Raw genomic sequence first — 16,417 nt, 5'->3', positions numbered from 1 at the left:
GGGCCCCGGGATCCTTGTCTTGCATGCCCTGTGTGCCTGACCACCCACCCATCATGATGTGATTCTCCTTGTCAACCCTCAGGTTTCCTGAGGTGCCTCCCCACTGTTTCGAGGTAGCAATGACTGTTGCTCAGATGGAGGCTCTACAGATTGGAGTGCAGCAGTGTGTGCTGGCCTGACGTGGCAGCAGGCTCCGGGAAGTATGTCTTGGCAGTGTCTGGAGCCTGTCAGCAGCCCCTGGGCTTGGTCTGCACATGGGGAGGGGTGCGTGGCCAGTTCCTGCTTCTCCACTTCCTGATGGTGCCAATGTCTTGAGCCTGTCAGCGGGTATCCCTGAGTACCTGCCAGGCACTGCTCAGCCTGGCCCTGGGCGTGCAAGCAGGGAGGATGCAGGTGGCTGCCCAGCCCACAAGGGCACACAGAGGGCTCCAGGAATAATATACCTTGTGCTTGATGAGGAGCAGATCAGGCCTGTAGGGGGGCCTTCCAGGGGGAAGTGACCGCTGAGCTGGCCTCAAGGAGGAGTAGGCTTTGGTCAACCAACAAAGGAGGTGACAGGGAGGGGGCTGTGCTAGGGAGGGTCCTGGGTGTGTGTGGTGGGAAGCTGGAGGGTGGGGGCTCAGTGCGAAGGAAGCCCTTAACAGCCTCCAGCCCGGGGTAACATGACCTGTGTTTCTGGAGGGTCTTACTGGCTGTGTTCTGTGGAAGGGGAGCTCACCCCCTGTTTTCATGCCATGGATCCCTTTGACATCTGCTGAAGCCCATTGGCACCTGCTCAGAATAATGGTTTTAAATGGGAAGAATGAAACACATGTAAGAATACCACTGTGGGCCCGGCGTGGTGGCTCACGCCTGTAATCCCAGCACTTTGGGAGGCCAAGGCAGGCGGATCATGAGGTCAGGCCATCGAGACCATCCTGGCTAACACGGTGAAACCCCGTCTCTACTAAAAAATACAAAAAACTAGCTGGGCGAGGTGGCGGGCACCTGTAGTCCCAGCTACTGGGGAGGCTGAGGCAGGAGAATGGCGTGAACCTCGGAGGCACAGCTTGCAGTGAGCCGAGATCGCGCCACTGCACTCCAGCCTGGGCCACAGAGCGAGACTCCGTCTCAAAAAAAAAAAAAAAAAACCACTGTGATAAGTACAGAGAATGGCGATTACAGGAGCTCCCGCCATCAAAACAGAACAGGGAGAGCACGTTGGGGATGCAATAATGAGCTTTTAATTAACATGTTAAAACATTATAGCTGGTGGTGGGCCTAGAACCGCCCCCATTTCCAAGCAGCGATGCTCGTCGGTAACCCCCACACCCACCAGCAACAGCTTGGAGTGCCAGTCCCAGCCCCGCCTGTGCCCCGGGGGAGTGACTTCTTCCAGGGCCAGTCCCAGCCCTGCCTGTGCCCCGGGGGCCCGTTGCCCACATTCACTGTTGAAGGGAAGGTCGTGTTTCAGTTGGAAGCCACAGCAAGTGTAGGGCTGCTTTCCCTGCCCACCTTCCATGTTCAGGCCCCAGGCGAGGAATCCCTGGGCTGGTGGGTGGGGTTGCTCAGGAAAGGGCTGCAGTGATCCCAGCAGGCGGTGGTGGCAGCCTTGAGGGGCGGGGGTAGGGGACAATGAGGGAAGGGTCACAAGGTGGCTCCCAGATGACAGTGATGCCTGGCTGGAAAGCATGGGAAGAGGAAGGAGTGGGTGGGGGTCCCAGGCCCGGGAGCCGGTTGGGGGGTCATCCCATTGGCAGAGCCAGAGCCAGTCCTAGGACCTGTGGTTCCCGCTGACGCCTCCCTGTTTCTTTCAGGTCAATGAAATCTACCATGACGAGTCCTTGGGTGCCCACATCAATGTGGTCCTGGTGCGGATCATCCTCCTAAGCTATGGGAAGGTGAGTGCACTGTGGCCAGCCAGGCCTGCCTCCACCCACACAGAGTGAGGGGCCCGGGGGGGGGGGGGGGGAGGCATGGGCCTCCTGGGAGAGCGTTTGCATTTGCCAGAACCACCCTGCCTCTCCCTGCCTCCCCTGAGGTTCCGATAAGAAACAAGACACTCATGAGCCACCCTTAGATCCTGCTCCCTTTCACCGCTAGTTTTAAAAATGTGGCCATTACTATCGTTCACTGAAAAGAGTCTGTTACTCCCACATCCCTAGAGGAAGAGACATACCAGGCCGCGGGGGTCACACAGGGAGGCACCAGGGTTGGTCAGGAGGCAGAAGGAGCTGGGGAAACAGCGGCCTGAGTCCATGTTGTTTCTGCGGGAAGGACCAGCGGAGACAGGGTGAGCTGGCTTCAGGTCGGCCAGTTTGAATAATCCCAGCAGGGTGAGCTGGCTTCAGGTCGGCCAGTTTGAATAATTCCAGCAGGGTGAGCTGGCTTCAGGTCGGCCAGTTTGAATAATTCCAGGAGGGCTCTGGGGAGTGGAGCGGTCCTGAGTTTTCTGATACCTGGCCCTGGGTAATAAGGGCAGGTGGACCGTGGCTCAGAGTGCGAAGTCTGACAAAGGAGGTGGCTGGGGACATGGGCGCTGGATTGGTTGGTTTGTATCCGAAAAATGTGCCCGTGGATGAGTTGTTTCCTGTCTCTAAGCATTGCTTACCACTGGTGGCGGGGGCCGTCCCTCCAGAGTCAGCAAGGCTCGGATGTCAAAGCCTCAGAAACACGTGGTTTACACGACCCTCCCTCGGACTCCTGTCCCTGTATCAAATCTGTGGCCTCCTCTCCTCTGGCCTCAGCTGCTGTCCCCGCTGGGCCCTCTTGCCCATCCCATTTCCTTTTGCAGCCAAACCTGGGACACCCTTTCCTGGCAGTGGGCATGGGTGTGTAGCCGCCAGGGACAGTGACCTGGGATGGAAACACAGGATGCTGTGCAAACAGACATAGAGGAAGAGAGGAGCCCCACGGTGCGGCCAGTGTGGACTGCAAAGTGCCTGTACCAGCCGTGTGGGAAGCACTTTGCACGGATGAATGCCCTTAATCTACAGGGCAGATGGAAGGGTGCACGCTGTGACTCTGCCCATTTCACAGATAAGAACACCAAGGCTTAATGTGACTTAGTGGCATGCCCAGGTAAGCGGCCAGGGCCACCCAGCACCTGAGGAGTCAGGCTTCTCACTCAGACAGCTGAATTCAAGCCTGCGGTCTGACTGTGCATAGAAAATCAAATCATAATAGGATCAAACACATCAGATAATTATATAAAGGTTGAACTCTGTTCAAAGAGAATCTCAGTCTCAAAAAATAAAAAACTGCATGCAACTTACAAGGCACACGACGTAAAAATGACGACGAAGGGCTCCGGTGGCAGAAGGGATCCCAGGAATACTAAGTAGGTTTGGGGCCACTTCCCTACACCCACCAAGCACCTCATTGCACAGTGACCGAAGGCACCCACAGGGCGGATGCCAGTTACAGGCCTTCATGCACCCCAAGAGAACACAAAACATCCCAAAGCAGATCCTTGGAACAAAGGGGAAATTGGTAAAAACCTAACTATGAGAGTCTCTAATACCCTTTCCAAAGCCTTTCACAGATTAGATGCTAATAAGGCATAGAATTTTTGAATGACACGATGAGTAAAGTTAAATTAGTGGTTATATCACTGTTTCCCTTGCTCTACAGAAAAAAAGATGTACCTTCTTTCTGAGGAATCGTAGAACACTTAAAAATTATAGAAGTGTTTTGGGTCATAAAGAAAATGTGAATTTTATACGCAAAAACGATTTCGTCCATGTTCTCTGATGAAATGCCTAAAACTAGGGGTGCGGGCAGCAGAATTTATAAACCTAAAAAAATAAAATTCATTTGAAAACTTTAAAAAAAAAAAAAAACCTGCTAGGGACTGGGCACGGTCACTCACACCTGTAATCCTAGCACTTTGGGAGGCCAAGGTGAGTAGATCACTTGAGGTCAGGAGTTCAAGACCAGCCTGGCCAACGTGGTAAAACCCTGTCTCTACCAAAAAAATACAAAAATTAGCTGGGTGTGGTGGCGTGTGCCTGTAGTCCCAGCTACTTGGGAGACTGGGGTGGGTGAATTGCTTGAACCCAGGAGACAGAGGTTGCAGTGAGCTGAGATCACGCCACTGCACTCCAGCCTGGGCAACAGAGCAAGGCAAGAGAATATTAGGATTGCAGTTACAGACTGTTTGGAACATTAATAAAAACAAGAGCACTACTGTCAAGTCTTATGGAATGTGGTTAAAGCTGTATTCAGGGGCAAATTCACAGATATTTTCCAAAAGCTTCTTCCTTGGGTGATGTGTTTGACACACATTAGCCCTGCCTTCAACTCAATACATTTGAATGAATTTCAGCAGCAACAAAACCAAAAACCTAAGGAAAGCAAACATAAGGAAATAATTCAGAAAAAGCAGAAACAGATACATTAGAAAACAGAAGAAACACGTAGAATCAAGGACTAAGAGAGCTTTGGAAAAAGCAACCCTCTGGCCTATTTAATCTAGAAAAAAAGAGAGAAGGCACAAACTAAAAAATCAGAAAGAGTACACGTAATGTGACTACAACAAGATGTTTCTTCTGGCAGAAAGGAAAGCATTCAGGGCCATCTGCCCGCTGGGAAGCTGTTGGGAGGCTCTCTGCAGCCGGCCGCTTTGGAGGCCCGGGGGTGGTCAGTGGAGGAGGGATATGCAGGGCCTCCTCTGCCAGTGAATGCTGGCTGGGAGGGCAGAGACAGGCTTGCTGAGCCCTCTATCCCAGGTTTGTGGCAGTGGGCTTTGGACCACACGGATGCAGGGCCTGGGGGTGGGCCCCAGCCCAGCAATCTGGTTCCAGCTCTCCTTTCACAGGAGGGGGGTCTTTGGACTATCCCATGTGGCTCTCTGCCTGCCTCCACTGGAGTTCTCTGTTCCGGCCTTCCCGCCTGTCCCTTCCTGGCCAGGATCCTCTGGTGTTTTAGGAATTCTCAAGTCTTTGGCATGAGAGATGGACAGAGTTATATCCTCTTTTGGAAGTTTCCAGAAATGGGAAACTCCTGGTCCTGGGGCTAGAAAGGGGAGAAAAGATTATCCCATTGATTGGTCTGGGTTCCAGGTGGCAGCTTGCATTTCCCCCGTGGGTTGCTCCTATATTGTTTAAAAAGAAAACTTTTGTAATCGGCTAGGGTTAATCGCGTACCAGTGCTGGCAAAGCTTTGGGTCTTATTTGGCCTCCAAAGTGTCTGCTCCTTCCCAGTCTTGAGTACTTCATGGAATAAAGCCTCCTTTATTAACTATTCCTTAGCGGGCTCTATGCTACATTGTCCCGGTCCTAAGCCGTTTCTTTTTCTTTTCCTTTTTTTTCCTTAACTGCCTCAGGTAGGTAGAAGGAGTATGTGGCCACAGTCAGGTAGGTAGAGGGAGTATGTGACCGCAGTCGGGTAGGTAGGAGGAGTATGTGACCGCAGTCGGGTAGGTAGGAGGAGTATGTGGCCACAGTCAGGTAGGTAGAGGGAGTATGTGACCGCAGTCAGGTAGGTAGGAGGAGTATGTGACCGCAGTCGGGTAGGTAGGAGGAGTATGTGGCTGCAGTCGGGTAGGTAGGAGGAGTATGTGACCGCAGTCGGGTAGGTAGGAGGAGTATGTGGCCACAGTCGGGTAGGTAGGAGGAGTAGAGTATGTGGCCACAGTCGGGTAGGTAGGAGGAGTATGTGGCCACAGTCGGGTAGGTAGGAGGAGTAGAGTATGTGGCCACAGTCGGGTAGGTAGGAGGAGTATGTGGCCACAGTCGGGTAGGTAGGAGGAGTAGAGTATGTGGCCACAGTCGGGTAGGTAGGAGGAGTATGTGGCCACAGTCGGGTAGGTAGGAGGAGTAGAGTATGTGGCCACAGTCGGGTAGGTAGGAGGAGTATGTGGCCACAGTCGGGTAGGTAGGAGGAGTAGAGTATGTGGCCACAGTCGGGTAGGTAGGAGGAGTATGTGGCCACAGTCGGGTAGGTAGGAGGAGTAGAGTATGTGGCCACAGTCGGGTAGGTAGGAGGAGTATGTGGCCACAGTCAGGTAGGTAGGAGGAGTATGTGGCCACAGTCGGGTAGGTAGGAGGAGTATGTGGCTGCAGTCGGGTAGGTAGGAGGAGTATGTGACCACAGTCAGGTAGGTAGGAGGAGTAGAGTATGTGACCACAGTCAGGTAGGTAGGAGGAGTATGTGGCCACAGTCAGGTAGGTAGGAGGAGTATGTGGCCACAGTCAGAACAGCTGCAGAACAGAGTCAGACCCTGAAGGTGAGAATTTGAGGATCTCTGTGCCAGGGACGTGGAGATCCTGGGGAAATTGAGGATTTCCTGGGGAGATGTGAATATTTCAAAGCTGACTCCAAAAAAATGGAGAATACATCATAAGTCCCATAACCATGGAGGGAACTCAGGTTCTTCACCTTTTCCAAAGTTTTTCCAGTGCATTCATACTCATTTGCATACTCATTATCAAGCAAGACTAATGCAATACTCCGTAAACTCATGTATTCTGAAATCTACCCAATGTATCTTTCGTAGTCAATGGGACCCTTACACCCAGATGCCAGAGGTAGCCCGTCAGGACAAAGTACAGACCTGTCTCACTTCTAAAAATAGAAGTAAAAATGCCAAGGCATTAAGAGTTTAATTGAATAATGCATAAAGAGAAGCTTCCACCATGACCAACTAGGGCTTATCCTAGGAATGTGGAGATTGTTTAATATCAGGAAATCTATTCATACAGTTCATCACATCAGTTCCCAAATGACAAAACTCATCCTCTAACAAATACTGTGTGAAGGGCTTATGTGTGGGAAGTGCTGTGCTGGGAATATTCCCTGGCAGGGTCCCTGTCCTCAGGGGACCGCTTCCAGAAGGGCGATCTAGACAAGGAAACAGTTGTACCAGGGCTCAGGGCTGGATGGAGGAGATGCGGGGCAGGCATCTTTCCTTACAAGGTCAGGAAAAGCAACAGGAGGAAGTGACCGTTCCACCCCGACCTGAAGATGGTCCAGTGAAGTGACCAGCACAGAGATGCTCTGAGCTCACAGGCTGGGAGGGGAGGGAGGGCACCTGAACCCAGAGGGAGGAGCACAGGGACAGGAAGAGCAGACCCAATGCCAAAGACGCCGGAAGGAGCAGATCGCAAGAAGCAGAGCAGATCTGCATCGCCTGCCAAGGGGTCTGGCTTGCCCATGAGGGCAGCTTTAAGTAGAGTGACACGATCCCATGTGCACTTCTGAGAATATCACCGGCTCCTGTTGGCCAGGTGTGGTGGCTCACGCCTGTAATCCCAGCACTTTGGGAGGCCGAGGCAGGCAGATCACAAGGTCAGGAGATGGAGACCATCCTGACTAACGTGGTGAAACCCCTTCTTTACTAAAAATACAAAAAAATTAGCCGGGCATGGTGGCGGGCACCTGTAGTCCCAGCTACTCGGGAGACTGAGCCAGGAGAATGGCGTGAACCCGGGCAGGGGAGCTTGCAGTGAGCGAGACTCCGTCTCAAAAAAAAAAAAAAAAAGATCGCTGGCTCCTGTGTGCAGAAGTGGCAGGTAGAAGCAGTGACTTAGGAGACAGTCACTGCCATCAAATGGGGGATGATGGCAGCTGGACTGGGACCATGCCTGGGTGCAGGGATACAGACAGGAGGACAGAGGAGGTCACTTCGAGAGGATGTGGCACTAAGTGGGTGAAGGTGGAGAGACACTCAGCGGGGTAGATGATGGTATCAACCCCTGAGATCGGGGAGCACAGGAGGGAAGCTGAAGAGGTCAGCTGAGATGTTGTTAGAGGTGCCTGGTGCCATCCCAGCGAAGGAGGCCAAGAAGAGGTGGGTGTGGGTCTGGAGCCCTGCGGAGGTCTGGAGCTGGGGGTAGCAGAAGCAACTGCAGGCATGAGGAACTTGCTGCCTGGGGGGGTGCCTGGGAGAGAGGCCCCAGGGCTCCCGTGTTGAAGGCTTCAGCAGGGCAAGGGCATGACGGCCCCATAGCCCCTCACAGGGCACTCCTCCTTTTAAAAAAATCCAGAAAACTAGTAACAGAGGGCAACAGGACAACCAAGATTGTATTTAAAGGTGGAAAAAGCAGCACAGTTCCCTAAAAGTGTTCTGCACAGCGAATTCTTAGGATATGAGTAGATGTTACAGAGGACTATAGAGGGTTCCCAAGGTCAAAGAAGTCTGGAAAGTGCTGGTAAAACAAAGGCAGATGGGCATGCCTGGGGGTGAAATTTCCCGTAGACTTTCCTGTGGACGTGTGCACGGTGCACCCCCGAGAGCCAGAGCAGTCCAGGTGGTCTCTGAACACTTTCTCCACGGAAGCTTCTTCCTTGCCAAATCCACAGCCTACCGAACCTGCTTCCGGGAGCACTGCCCTGGAGAGAGTCTTGGAAACAACAACAAAAGACCCATAAACTAGTCACTGTGGTTCTGAAAATCCTACATAGTTTTATGTGACATGAAGCTAATATTGGAAAAGAGCAGAGACAAATTCTCATTGTTTGCTGTTCATCATGTGTCGGGAAAACCTAAAAGAATCCGTGGGGCAACCTGTCGAGTTGGGAGAGGAGTTTGGTGATGTGGCCAAATATAAGACCACTGTTTAAAAAGTCAATAGCTTCTGTGTGAACTGAAAAAAAAAAAAAAAAAGCCTTGGTAGTAGGGAAAACAGGGAGAGAAAATTTCCATTATGGTAGTAACCAAAAATGTACAATACCTGGAATAGTCCTGACAAGACAGACGAAGGACCCATTGGAAGGAAGTTGTATGTGATTAATGATAGGAAGAAAGTGATCATAAATGAAGACATAAATGCCGTCTTCATGGGAAGCTGGGTGTAATCGAGAGGTTGACCTTTCCCAGATTCATAGCTGGAAGTGTTAGGAAGTGACTCTAAGTGCCATCTAGGAGCACGAACGGTCAGGAATGGCTGAGACAGGAGTGGAGCCCAAGCAAGCAAGAGACTTCCTCCAAACATCTTGTGAAGTGAAGGTAATTAAAATAGGGCCGTATTTGCATAAACTCTCACAGACAGTTCAGTTGAATAAAATAGTTGAAAATACCCCTCTTACAAATAACCTAACGTGATAAACACAGGATGCTTATTGCGTTATGAATAAATATAACATAAATTTAATAAATAGGAAATTAAATTATCATATGCCAACTAGAAGCCAGTACAACATTCAACTATTTAAATCACACAAATCAAGAAGAAAATATTGGTTGTCAAGAGCTTTCTAAGCATAAGTCCAATTGAAGGAATTGTAAGGGGGAATATAGATATATTCGAATAAGTGTAATACAAAACTTCTGTCAAAAAACACAATGAAAAGGCAAATGACAAGCAGGAAAAACATTTGCAATGTGACAAATGTGTCTTAATCTATAAAGACTTCCTCTAAATCATAGGGAAACAAAATTGGCAACGGAAGGAAACAAAGAAAAAAATCCAAGTAGCTAAGAGAAAACCCATATGGAAAAGTATCTAACTTTACTGTTAAAGAAAGAAATAATTCACCATTTATAAAGCACCAACTCTGTCAGGATGAAGAGAGATTTACGGCTGGGTGAATGAAGCGTGCACACTCTTTCGGTATGAGTACAAATATTCCACGGAAATGTAGCGCTATTTATCACTGCCCTTAAAAATGTTCTTTTTATTTATTTATTTTTTTTTGAAATGCAGTCTTGCTCTGTTGCCCAGGCTGGAGTACAGTGGTGCAATCACAGCTCACTGCAACCTCCACCTCCCAGGTTCAAGCGATTCTCCTGCCTCAGCCTCCTAAGTAGCTGGGATTACAGGTGCCTGCCACCACACTCAGCTAATTTTTTGTATTTTTAGTACAGACGGGGTTTCACCAGGTTGACCAGGGTGATCTCAAACTCGTGACCTCAGGTGATCTGCCCGCCTCAGCCTCCCAAAGTGCCGGGATTACAGGCACAAACCACCGTGCTCGGCCTTTAAAATGTTCTTGATGTTTGCCCCCAAACATTAATTTCTATGACCCCAGACATTCATTTCTACAATTCTATTCCAAAGCAGTGATCCCAGCTGTGGACCAAGTTTTAGGAACAAGACAAGGGTCATGGCATCATCTTTCATGTAAACAGCAGCAAACAACCTGTATTGTCCAATAATAGTGGTCTAGTTAAGTAATGATAAACCTGTGTGGTAGAATATTAGGCTACCACAGAATGGCATTCTCAAAGCATGTTTAATGGCATCGGGAAATGGTTACAGTCTAAAGTCGTTTGTTGATTGTTTGAAAAGCAGGATATCGGTTTTCCGTATGATCTCAATTTGGTGTACAAACATATTTACAGAAAAGACTGGAAGGAACACATCAGATGTGAATGGGATTTGTCTCTGGGCAGTAGGCCAATTAATTTTCATTTTCTTCTTTGTACTTTACTGAATTTTTTAAATTCAACACGATGAGCATGGTTGTTGTTATTATTATTATTATTATTTTAAGAGATGGGCTCTAGCTCTGTTGCCCAGGCTACAGTGGATTGTGCAATCATAACTCACCACAGCCTCTGTCTCCTGGGTTCAAGGGATCCTCTCATCTCAGCCTCCCAAGTAGCTTGGACTGCAGGCACACATCCCCATACTCGATTAATTTTTTTTTTTTTTCGGTAGAGACAGGGTCTCACTATGTTGCCCAGGCTGGTCTTGAACTCCCGGTCTCAAATGATTCTCCTGCCTCTGTCTCCCATAGCACTAGGATTACAGGTGTGAGCAACTGAGCCTGGCCCAACATGTTTCTTTTATAAACAAAACAGTGCATTTTAAATTTATGAAATTTAAATTTTTTAAATGATTTTTTAAAAATCATTTAAAAATGGTAGGATCCAAATGATGCCGTTTAACTGAATTCAGCACTCTGGAGAAAGGTCTCCGATGGCACGCCACAGGGCTCTGTCACGCTCAGTCCTTTATTTCTGATTTGAATGAAGACATCAAAGAGAATTCATGCTTTCCCTTGGCACCTCATCTCTGCAGTGGGCTGGGGAGGATTAATGAGGTTTCTGTGTTCCACCTATGGGCACTATCTTACGTTTCCTGTGGCTGGGGCAGGGGACCCACCTACAGCGGGTCCACCTGAAGGAAATGAGAAATCTTGGAGTGAGGACGCAGGCTGCCACAGGTACGTGGTCACCCCTGCATGGGAAGCCCATGCCCCTGAGTTAGCAGGCACTGCCCTCCTGGCCAGGGCCTCCCTGGCCCCTGCCCCTCATGCGCTGTGCCCGCAGAGGCTCTACTTTGCTGGGGCCGTGCTGGTGCCCCTCTTTCCCTGGTGGCAGAGTCGGGAATGGGGCAGTGGGCAGGAGACTGGTTGTCAGGTGCAGCCTGCTCTTCCCAGGGACAACATGGGGACATGTGCAGGCCCTGGGGGTGCTGAGATCCACAGCCAGCAAAGCAGGTCAGCTCAAGCCCATGGGGGGCACTGGGCAACTTCTGTGACACCAGGTACAAAGAGAACAGAGAGGACATAGGTGAACCAAGGCTGGCCTTGCTTCCGCCTCCTCCTGGGAAGGGGCTTGAGAACGGATGGCAGTGAGGGATTGGAAGACAGAACTGGAAGGTGGACGCATGCTTCCAGAGCTAACTCCAGATGGAGCCTGCTCACCCCCGGCCCCAAGGGCTCAGTGGACCAGCAGCTAAGGAGGCAGGAGAGAGGCAGTGCTGAGTTATGAGGGGTGTGGGGCCCAGGCCACCCCAGTGCCTGTCTCCAGGACCCTCAGCCTAACTTGGAGGACAACCCACAGCCCGTCCCTCTGTCAGACCCTGGGGATTAAGGGACGACTGGCCTCCTGGAGTGTTCTGGAACATTCTAGCATTCTGGGCCTTTTTTTTCTGCTCCTAACTCATGCCTGCCCAGAGTGGCGCTCAGCAAAGCCCACCGCATACTCTGCCCACCTTTTTCTGCCTGGCCCTATCCCACCTGCCTCCTAGAAACCTCCTAAATCCAGCCTAGGAGGCAGTGATGGGGGTAGGGGACGCCAGCTCCCATGGGGTCTGCTGTGTCCCGGGGATCTCAGGAGCCACCGGTTGGTCAGATGAGTGTGGACTGCCAGAACAGCCGGGGCCTGCCCGCTGCTGTGCTCTCCTTTGGAGGGTTCCGGGCTGTGAGAGGGGAAGTGAGCCAAGGTTGTGAATCCTCATTGCTTTGGGTTGGACCCACTGCAAAAGTGCAGGAAATAGCAGAGTAGAGGAGGTGGCGCTGCTGGGGCTGGGCTGAAGGCTTGGGGTAGAGGGCACAGCGACCAGGAAAACGGGTGCTGGTCATGGGCCCCGGCTGACTCAGTGAATGCGCCGTGGGCCACAGGGCTTGGGAGCAGCATCTGTGGGACAAGAGGATCCATCTGCCGTCCCCAGGTGGCCAGGGGAGAGGCCATCCTGGGGAGCAGCAGCACACAGTGCACCTCAATGCCAGAGACCTGGCTGTTTTCTTTTTCCTATTTCAAACCCATCACAGACCAATACTTCCGTACCATACACTGTAAGTGAATTATTGAGAAAAGCAGATGTGACCCAAACCGAAGTATCCAGAAACTCTAGCTCTGGGTTTTTATTATTAAATTCTGTGGACATAAACTCAACCCATCCAATTGCTATGAAAGTTTCTAGTTTCTGTACTTATCTCCGTGTGGACTGGAACAGTTTGTGTCCACCAGGCACAGCCTTCACTTTGCATAGCACTGGGGGAGGCCCTGTTTTCAGGTCTGTGAGGTATGGGGTGGATGCGGGAGATGTATCTTGCTGCCCCCAAAGCATCCGGCCAGCCCAGAGCCTCTGGCCTCCTGAGCAGCTGCTGTTGAATCCCAGGAAGGTACATGAACGAGGAGGGAAGAGGAGCCCTGTGTCCGGGCAGTAGAGCAGCAGACAAGACAGCAACGGAGTAGTGGGCACTGGCAAGGCATAAAGCAGGGTGGCAGGCAATAGGGGACCATGGATGGAGCGGCCAGGATGGGGACTTCCTAGCCAAGAGCTGGGGGGCAAAAGGCCCAGCTCCTGCGTCCAAGGAAACAGGCTCTGCTTGCTCACAGAGATGCACAGCCAGGGCTGCTCGATGGGGCTCTGGGGACAAAGTTTGGCACATGGTGAGGATGAATTCTGATGAGCTGCTCTTCAAGGAACCACAGGCTTCCTGTCAAGGAACAAGGCCCCCATCTCTGGAAGAATTTTAGCATGGCAGAACCAAGGCATCAGGAGGGGGCTGAGCTGTCCCCACCACGGTGGAGGCAGACTCTGGGGGCTGTGAGACTGTGACCCAGACTTGAGCAGAAAGTGGCCCAGGCATTCAGTTCCTCTTATTCATCCCAAATTGTGACAGAAATAGACCAGCTCCCCGCCTGCCGCTCCCCCATCACCTGCCGCTCCCCCATTGCCTGCCGCTCCCCCATTGCCTGTCCCCCCGGCCTCACCAGGCTCCAGTGGGGATAAAATTGGTAGCACTTGTTTGAGTGACATGTTGTTTGTCTTCTAGCTTATGAGAAGCCTCTGAGTTATCTCAAGTTTTTCCTAAAACAACATTTTTCTCCATTTCTTAAAAAAAAAAAAAAAAAGCAGAAGAAAAGAGATGATCTTATTTTATACAATATGCCACCAGCCAGGGGGCAGAGCGTCGGCAACACTTGAGGTTGCATAGCAACTGGCTTTTCAATTGATTTTTTGAGAAGGTACCAAAGCTACTCAACTGTTCTCATTTTAAATATTTCCTAGGATGATGAAAATCAAAGCAAATGGAAATCAGAGACTTGGGGACCATCAGAGAAGGACATAAAGTGTCTTGTTACAAAAAACCAGGTCAAGACAAAGTGTGGAACGCTTGTTGGAATTTTTCAGCATTGGAGGTGAAAGGTCTGAGAAATTTTGCATGTGAGTCTCCTAGTGGAAAGCAAGAGAAGAGAGGTGCTGAGGGCGGGGGCTTGGTGTGCCCACCCACCCACCTGTAGGGTAGAGTGGCCCAGCCGTGGTGCAGGAAGGCTAGGGAGTGAAGGTCTGGGGAGGATATATCAAGGGCCCTGGGGATCTGGGACAGGGGGTGAGGTGGGGAGCACACCCCGTGCCTCGTCCCAGGGACAGTCCCCTGTCCTCCTGAGCATCTGGGTTCCAACCCCCAACCTGATAGGGGTGCAAGGCATGATGGCCCACCCAGGTCATCCTCAATCCACCTCCTGACCCAGACCTACCTGGGTCCAGAGAACTAGGAGGCACTAGGGCTGGACACTGCCCTCGGGAGGTGTCTTCTGTTTGGGCTGCAATAACAAAAGCACCTTGGACTGGGTAATTTACAACCAATGGAATTGTGTTACTCACTGTTCTGGGGGCTGGGAAGTCCAAGAGCAGGACACCAGCAGAACTGATGTGTCATAAGGACCCATTCCTCCTAGAGGGCACCTTCTAGCTGTGCCCTCACATGATGGAAGGGTGAACAGGCTCCCTCAGTCTTCTTTTGTAAGGGCGCTAATCTCATTTATGGAGACTCCACCCTCATGACCTAATGACCTCTCAAAGGCCACACTTCCTAATACCAGAACATTGGTTCTCAGATTTCAACCTTTGAAATGTGGGGAACACAACATTCAGATTCTAGCAGGAGGCCCCTCTCCTGGCTCCCCCCAGGCCTGCACCGGCTCATGCCTGGGAAGGCTCGAGTTGAGAATCCTGTTCTGGCAGCTTGGCTCTCTCTGGGAATAGATTCCCAGGCTTCGGGGAGGATGGCTGGAAACAAAATGCTGGAACGATATGGGAGTTCTGGCAGAGAAATGAGGTGCACGCCTCCTGCCCCAGCTCTTGTTGTGGTTCCCTGTCGTGATGAAATTTGATCTGTAAGCCGTGCCTAGAGCAAGAGACCTCCAGCCTTTGGGGAGTCTACATTGCACTCAGCTGGGGTGCACGGTAGAAGGTGCGCTCACGGAGCAGGGATGGTGGGACCCTGTCCCTGCCATTCATTCTGGCTTTGTCCATACTCGTGGGACCTTTGGTGAGCAATGTAACATCCTGGAGCCTTAGTTTCCCCCGTAACGGGGGTCTGTGAAACCCCAGCACACCACAGGAATGATGACAATCATAAAGGCGTTCATGCAAGGGACTTTGTAGAGCGTCTTCTGGGACAGGCACCGTCTGAAGCCCTTTACGTGACTTTCTGCCCTCACCCCCACAGCAACCCTATGGAGTAGTCGCTGTAACCATCCCCGTTTGACAGTGAGGACCCTAGCTCCAGGGGTTAAGCGGCCTGCCCAGGGCCACAGGCTGGTGGAGCCACTCTGCTCTGGGAGGAGGGGATGGACTCTGTGATCCCACTGGTCAGGAACGCCAGCTTCAGGTTCCTTGCCCTGGTCCCCTGAGGATCAGATGCTCCCAACCAAGAATGACTTGGCCACCCCTCCCCCTGACCCAGGGGACATTTGGCAGTGTCTGGAGAGACTTTTGGTTGTCACGACTAGGGGGAGGGTTCCACTGGGTTCTGGTAAGGAGAGCCCAGGGGTGCACTCAACATCCTGCCATGCACAGGGCGCCTGCCCCACCCAACAGGAATTATCTGGCCCCACATGTCTGGAGAGCTGAGGTTGAGAAATGTATTCTGCTCACCTGAACCAACCTCTCTGCTGTCCTATCTCGCACCTGTTTGGGAGGCTGGTCTGAGGCAGGAGGGCCCCTCTGGGATGGGGACGGTTGAGAAGCTTTGCTGAAGCCACATCCCCTTGGGACATGAGCCAGCCCCAGCAGGTAGGCCAGTCCCCGGGGACTGGTGTCATACTCCATCTGTATCATCAGCACGGCAGAGACAAGGACAAGGAACGCTTGTGGGTGCTGACTGCACCCTGCCTGAACTGTCTTGGGCGGAATCCCCCAGCTCCAAGCTTGGAGCTGCAGTTGTGCCCATTTTGCAGGTGGGGACAAGTAAGGTAACTGGCCAAGAACAGAGCAGATGAGATATTTAGACCGGGCCTAGGGCTGCCCAGGTGACCCCACCTGCCACCTGCAGTGGCCTCGGTTGAGCCTTGGTCCGGTAGCGGCCTGCGGGGCTGGCTGAGCGCGCCTTGCCCAGCAGGCAGAGCCTCCTGGCGGGGCGGGCGCGGTTCCAACGGAGACGGCCTCCAGGCTGCGCATCCCCATCCCGGCTTCCTCCCACGTCTCCTTGACTGAAGGAGGGAAGGGCATAAATAATTCAGCTCATTCCAGAGCAAACAATGGAAATGTGGGAGAGCAATGATGGGAACAGAACTTTTTGCTCAGGTGGTAATTGATGTATTTAGGGTGAAACCCAGAGGCCGTCTCGGGGCCGCCGGGGCTCCGGGAGCCTGGGTGCGGCCGCGGTGTCCGCGCAGGGTGCGTCCCCGGCCCGGGCCCCGTTCTCGCGGCAGCAGCGACACCTGGTGGCCGCTCGGGCCCGGCCTTTGCCTCGCGCCCCGCGCGGGGGGCTGCCACCCCCACCTCTATGTGGGGCTTTGGCGAGTCCCTTC

General features: G+C 52.0%; 1 protein-coding gene across 2 annotated transcripts in view; it reads left to right on the top strand.

Annotated features, from left to right (window-relative positions):
* The window catches only part of ADAMTS2 (ADAM metallopeptidase with thrombospondin type 1 motif 2), a 230,117-nt gene that overhangs the window by 157,518 nt on the left and 56,182 nt on the right, over window positions 1–16,417 (top strand). For both annotated transcript variants that reach the window (XM_025388450.1, XM_025388451.1), the window contains exon 5: window positions 1,797–1,880. In XM_025388450.1, coding sequence (XP_025244235.1) covers window positions 1,797–1,880 — 84 coding nt within the window. The remainder of the gene's footprint in view (window positions 1–1,796; window positions 1,881–16,417) is intronic.

Source organism: Theropithecus gelada, chromosome 6 (genome assembly GCF_003255815.1).
Source record: "Theropithecus gelada isolate Dixy chromosome 6, Tgel_1.0, whole genome shotgun sequence".
Taxonomy (NCBI): Eukaryota; Metazoa; Chordata; class Mammalia; order Primates; family Cercopithecidae; genus Theropithecus; species Theropithecus gelada.
Note: the sequence above shows the minus strand (reverse complement) of the source record. Positions and strands in the feature narration are given on the sequence as shown.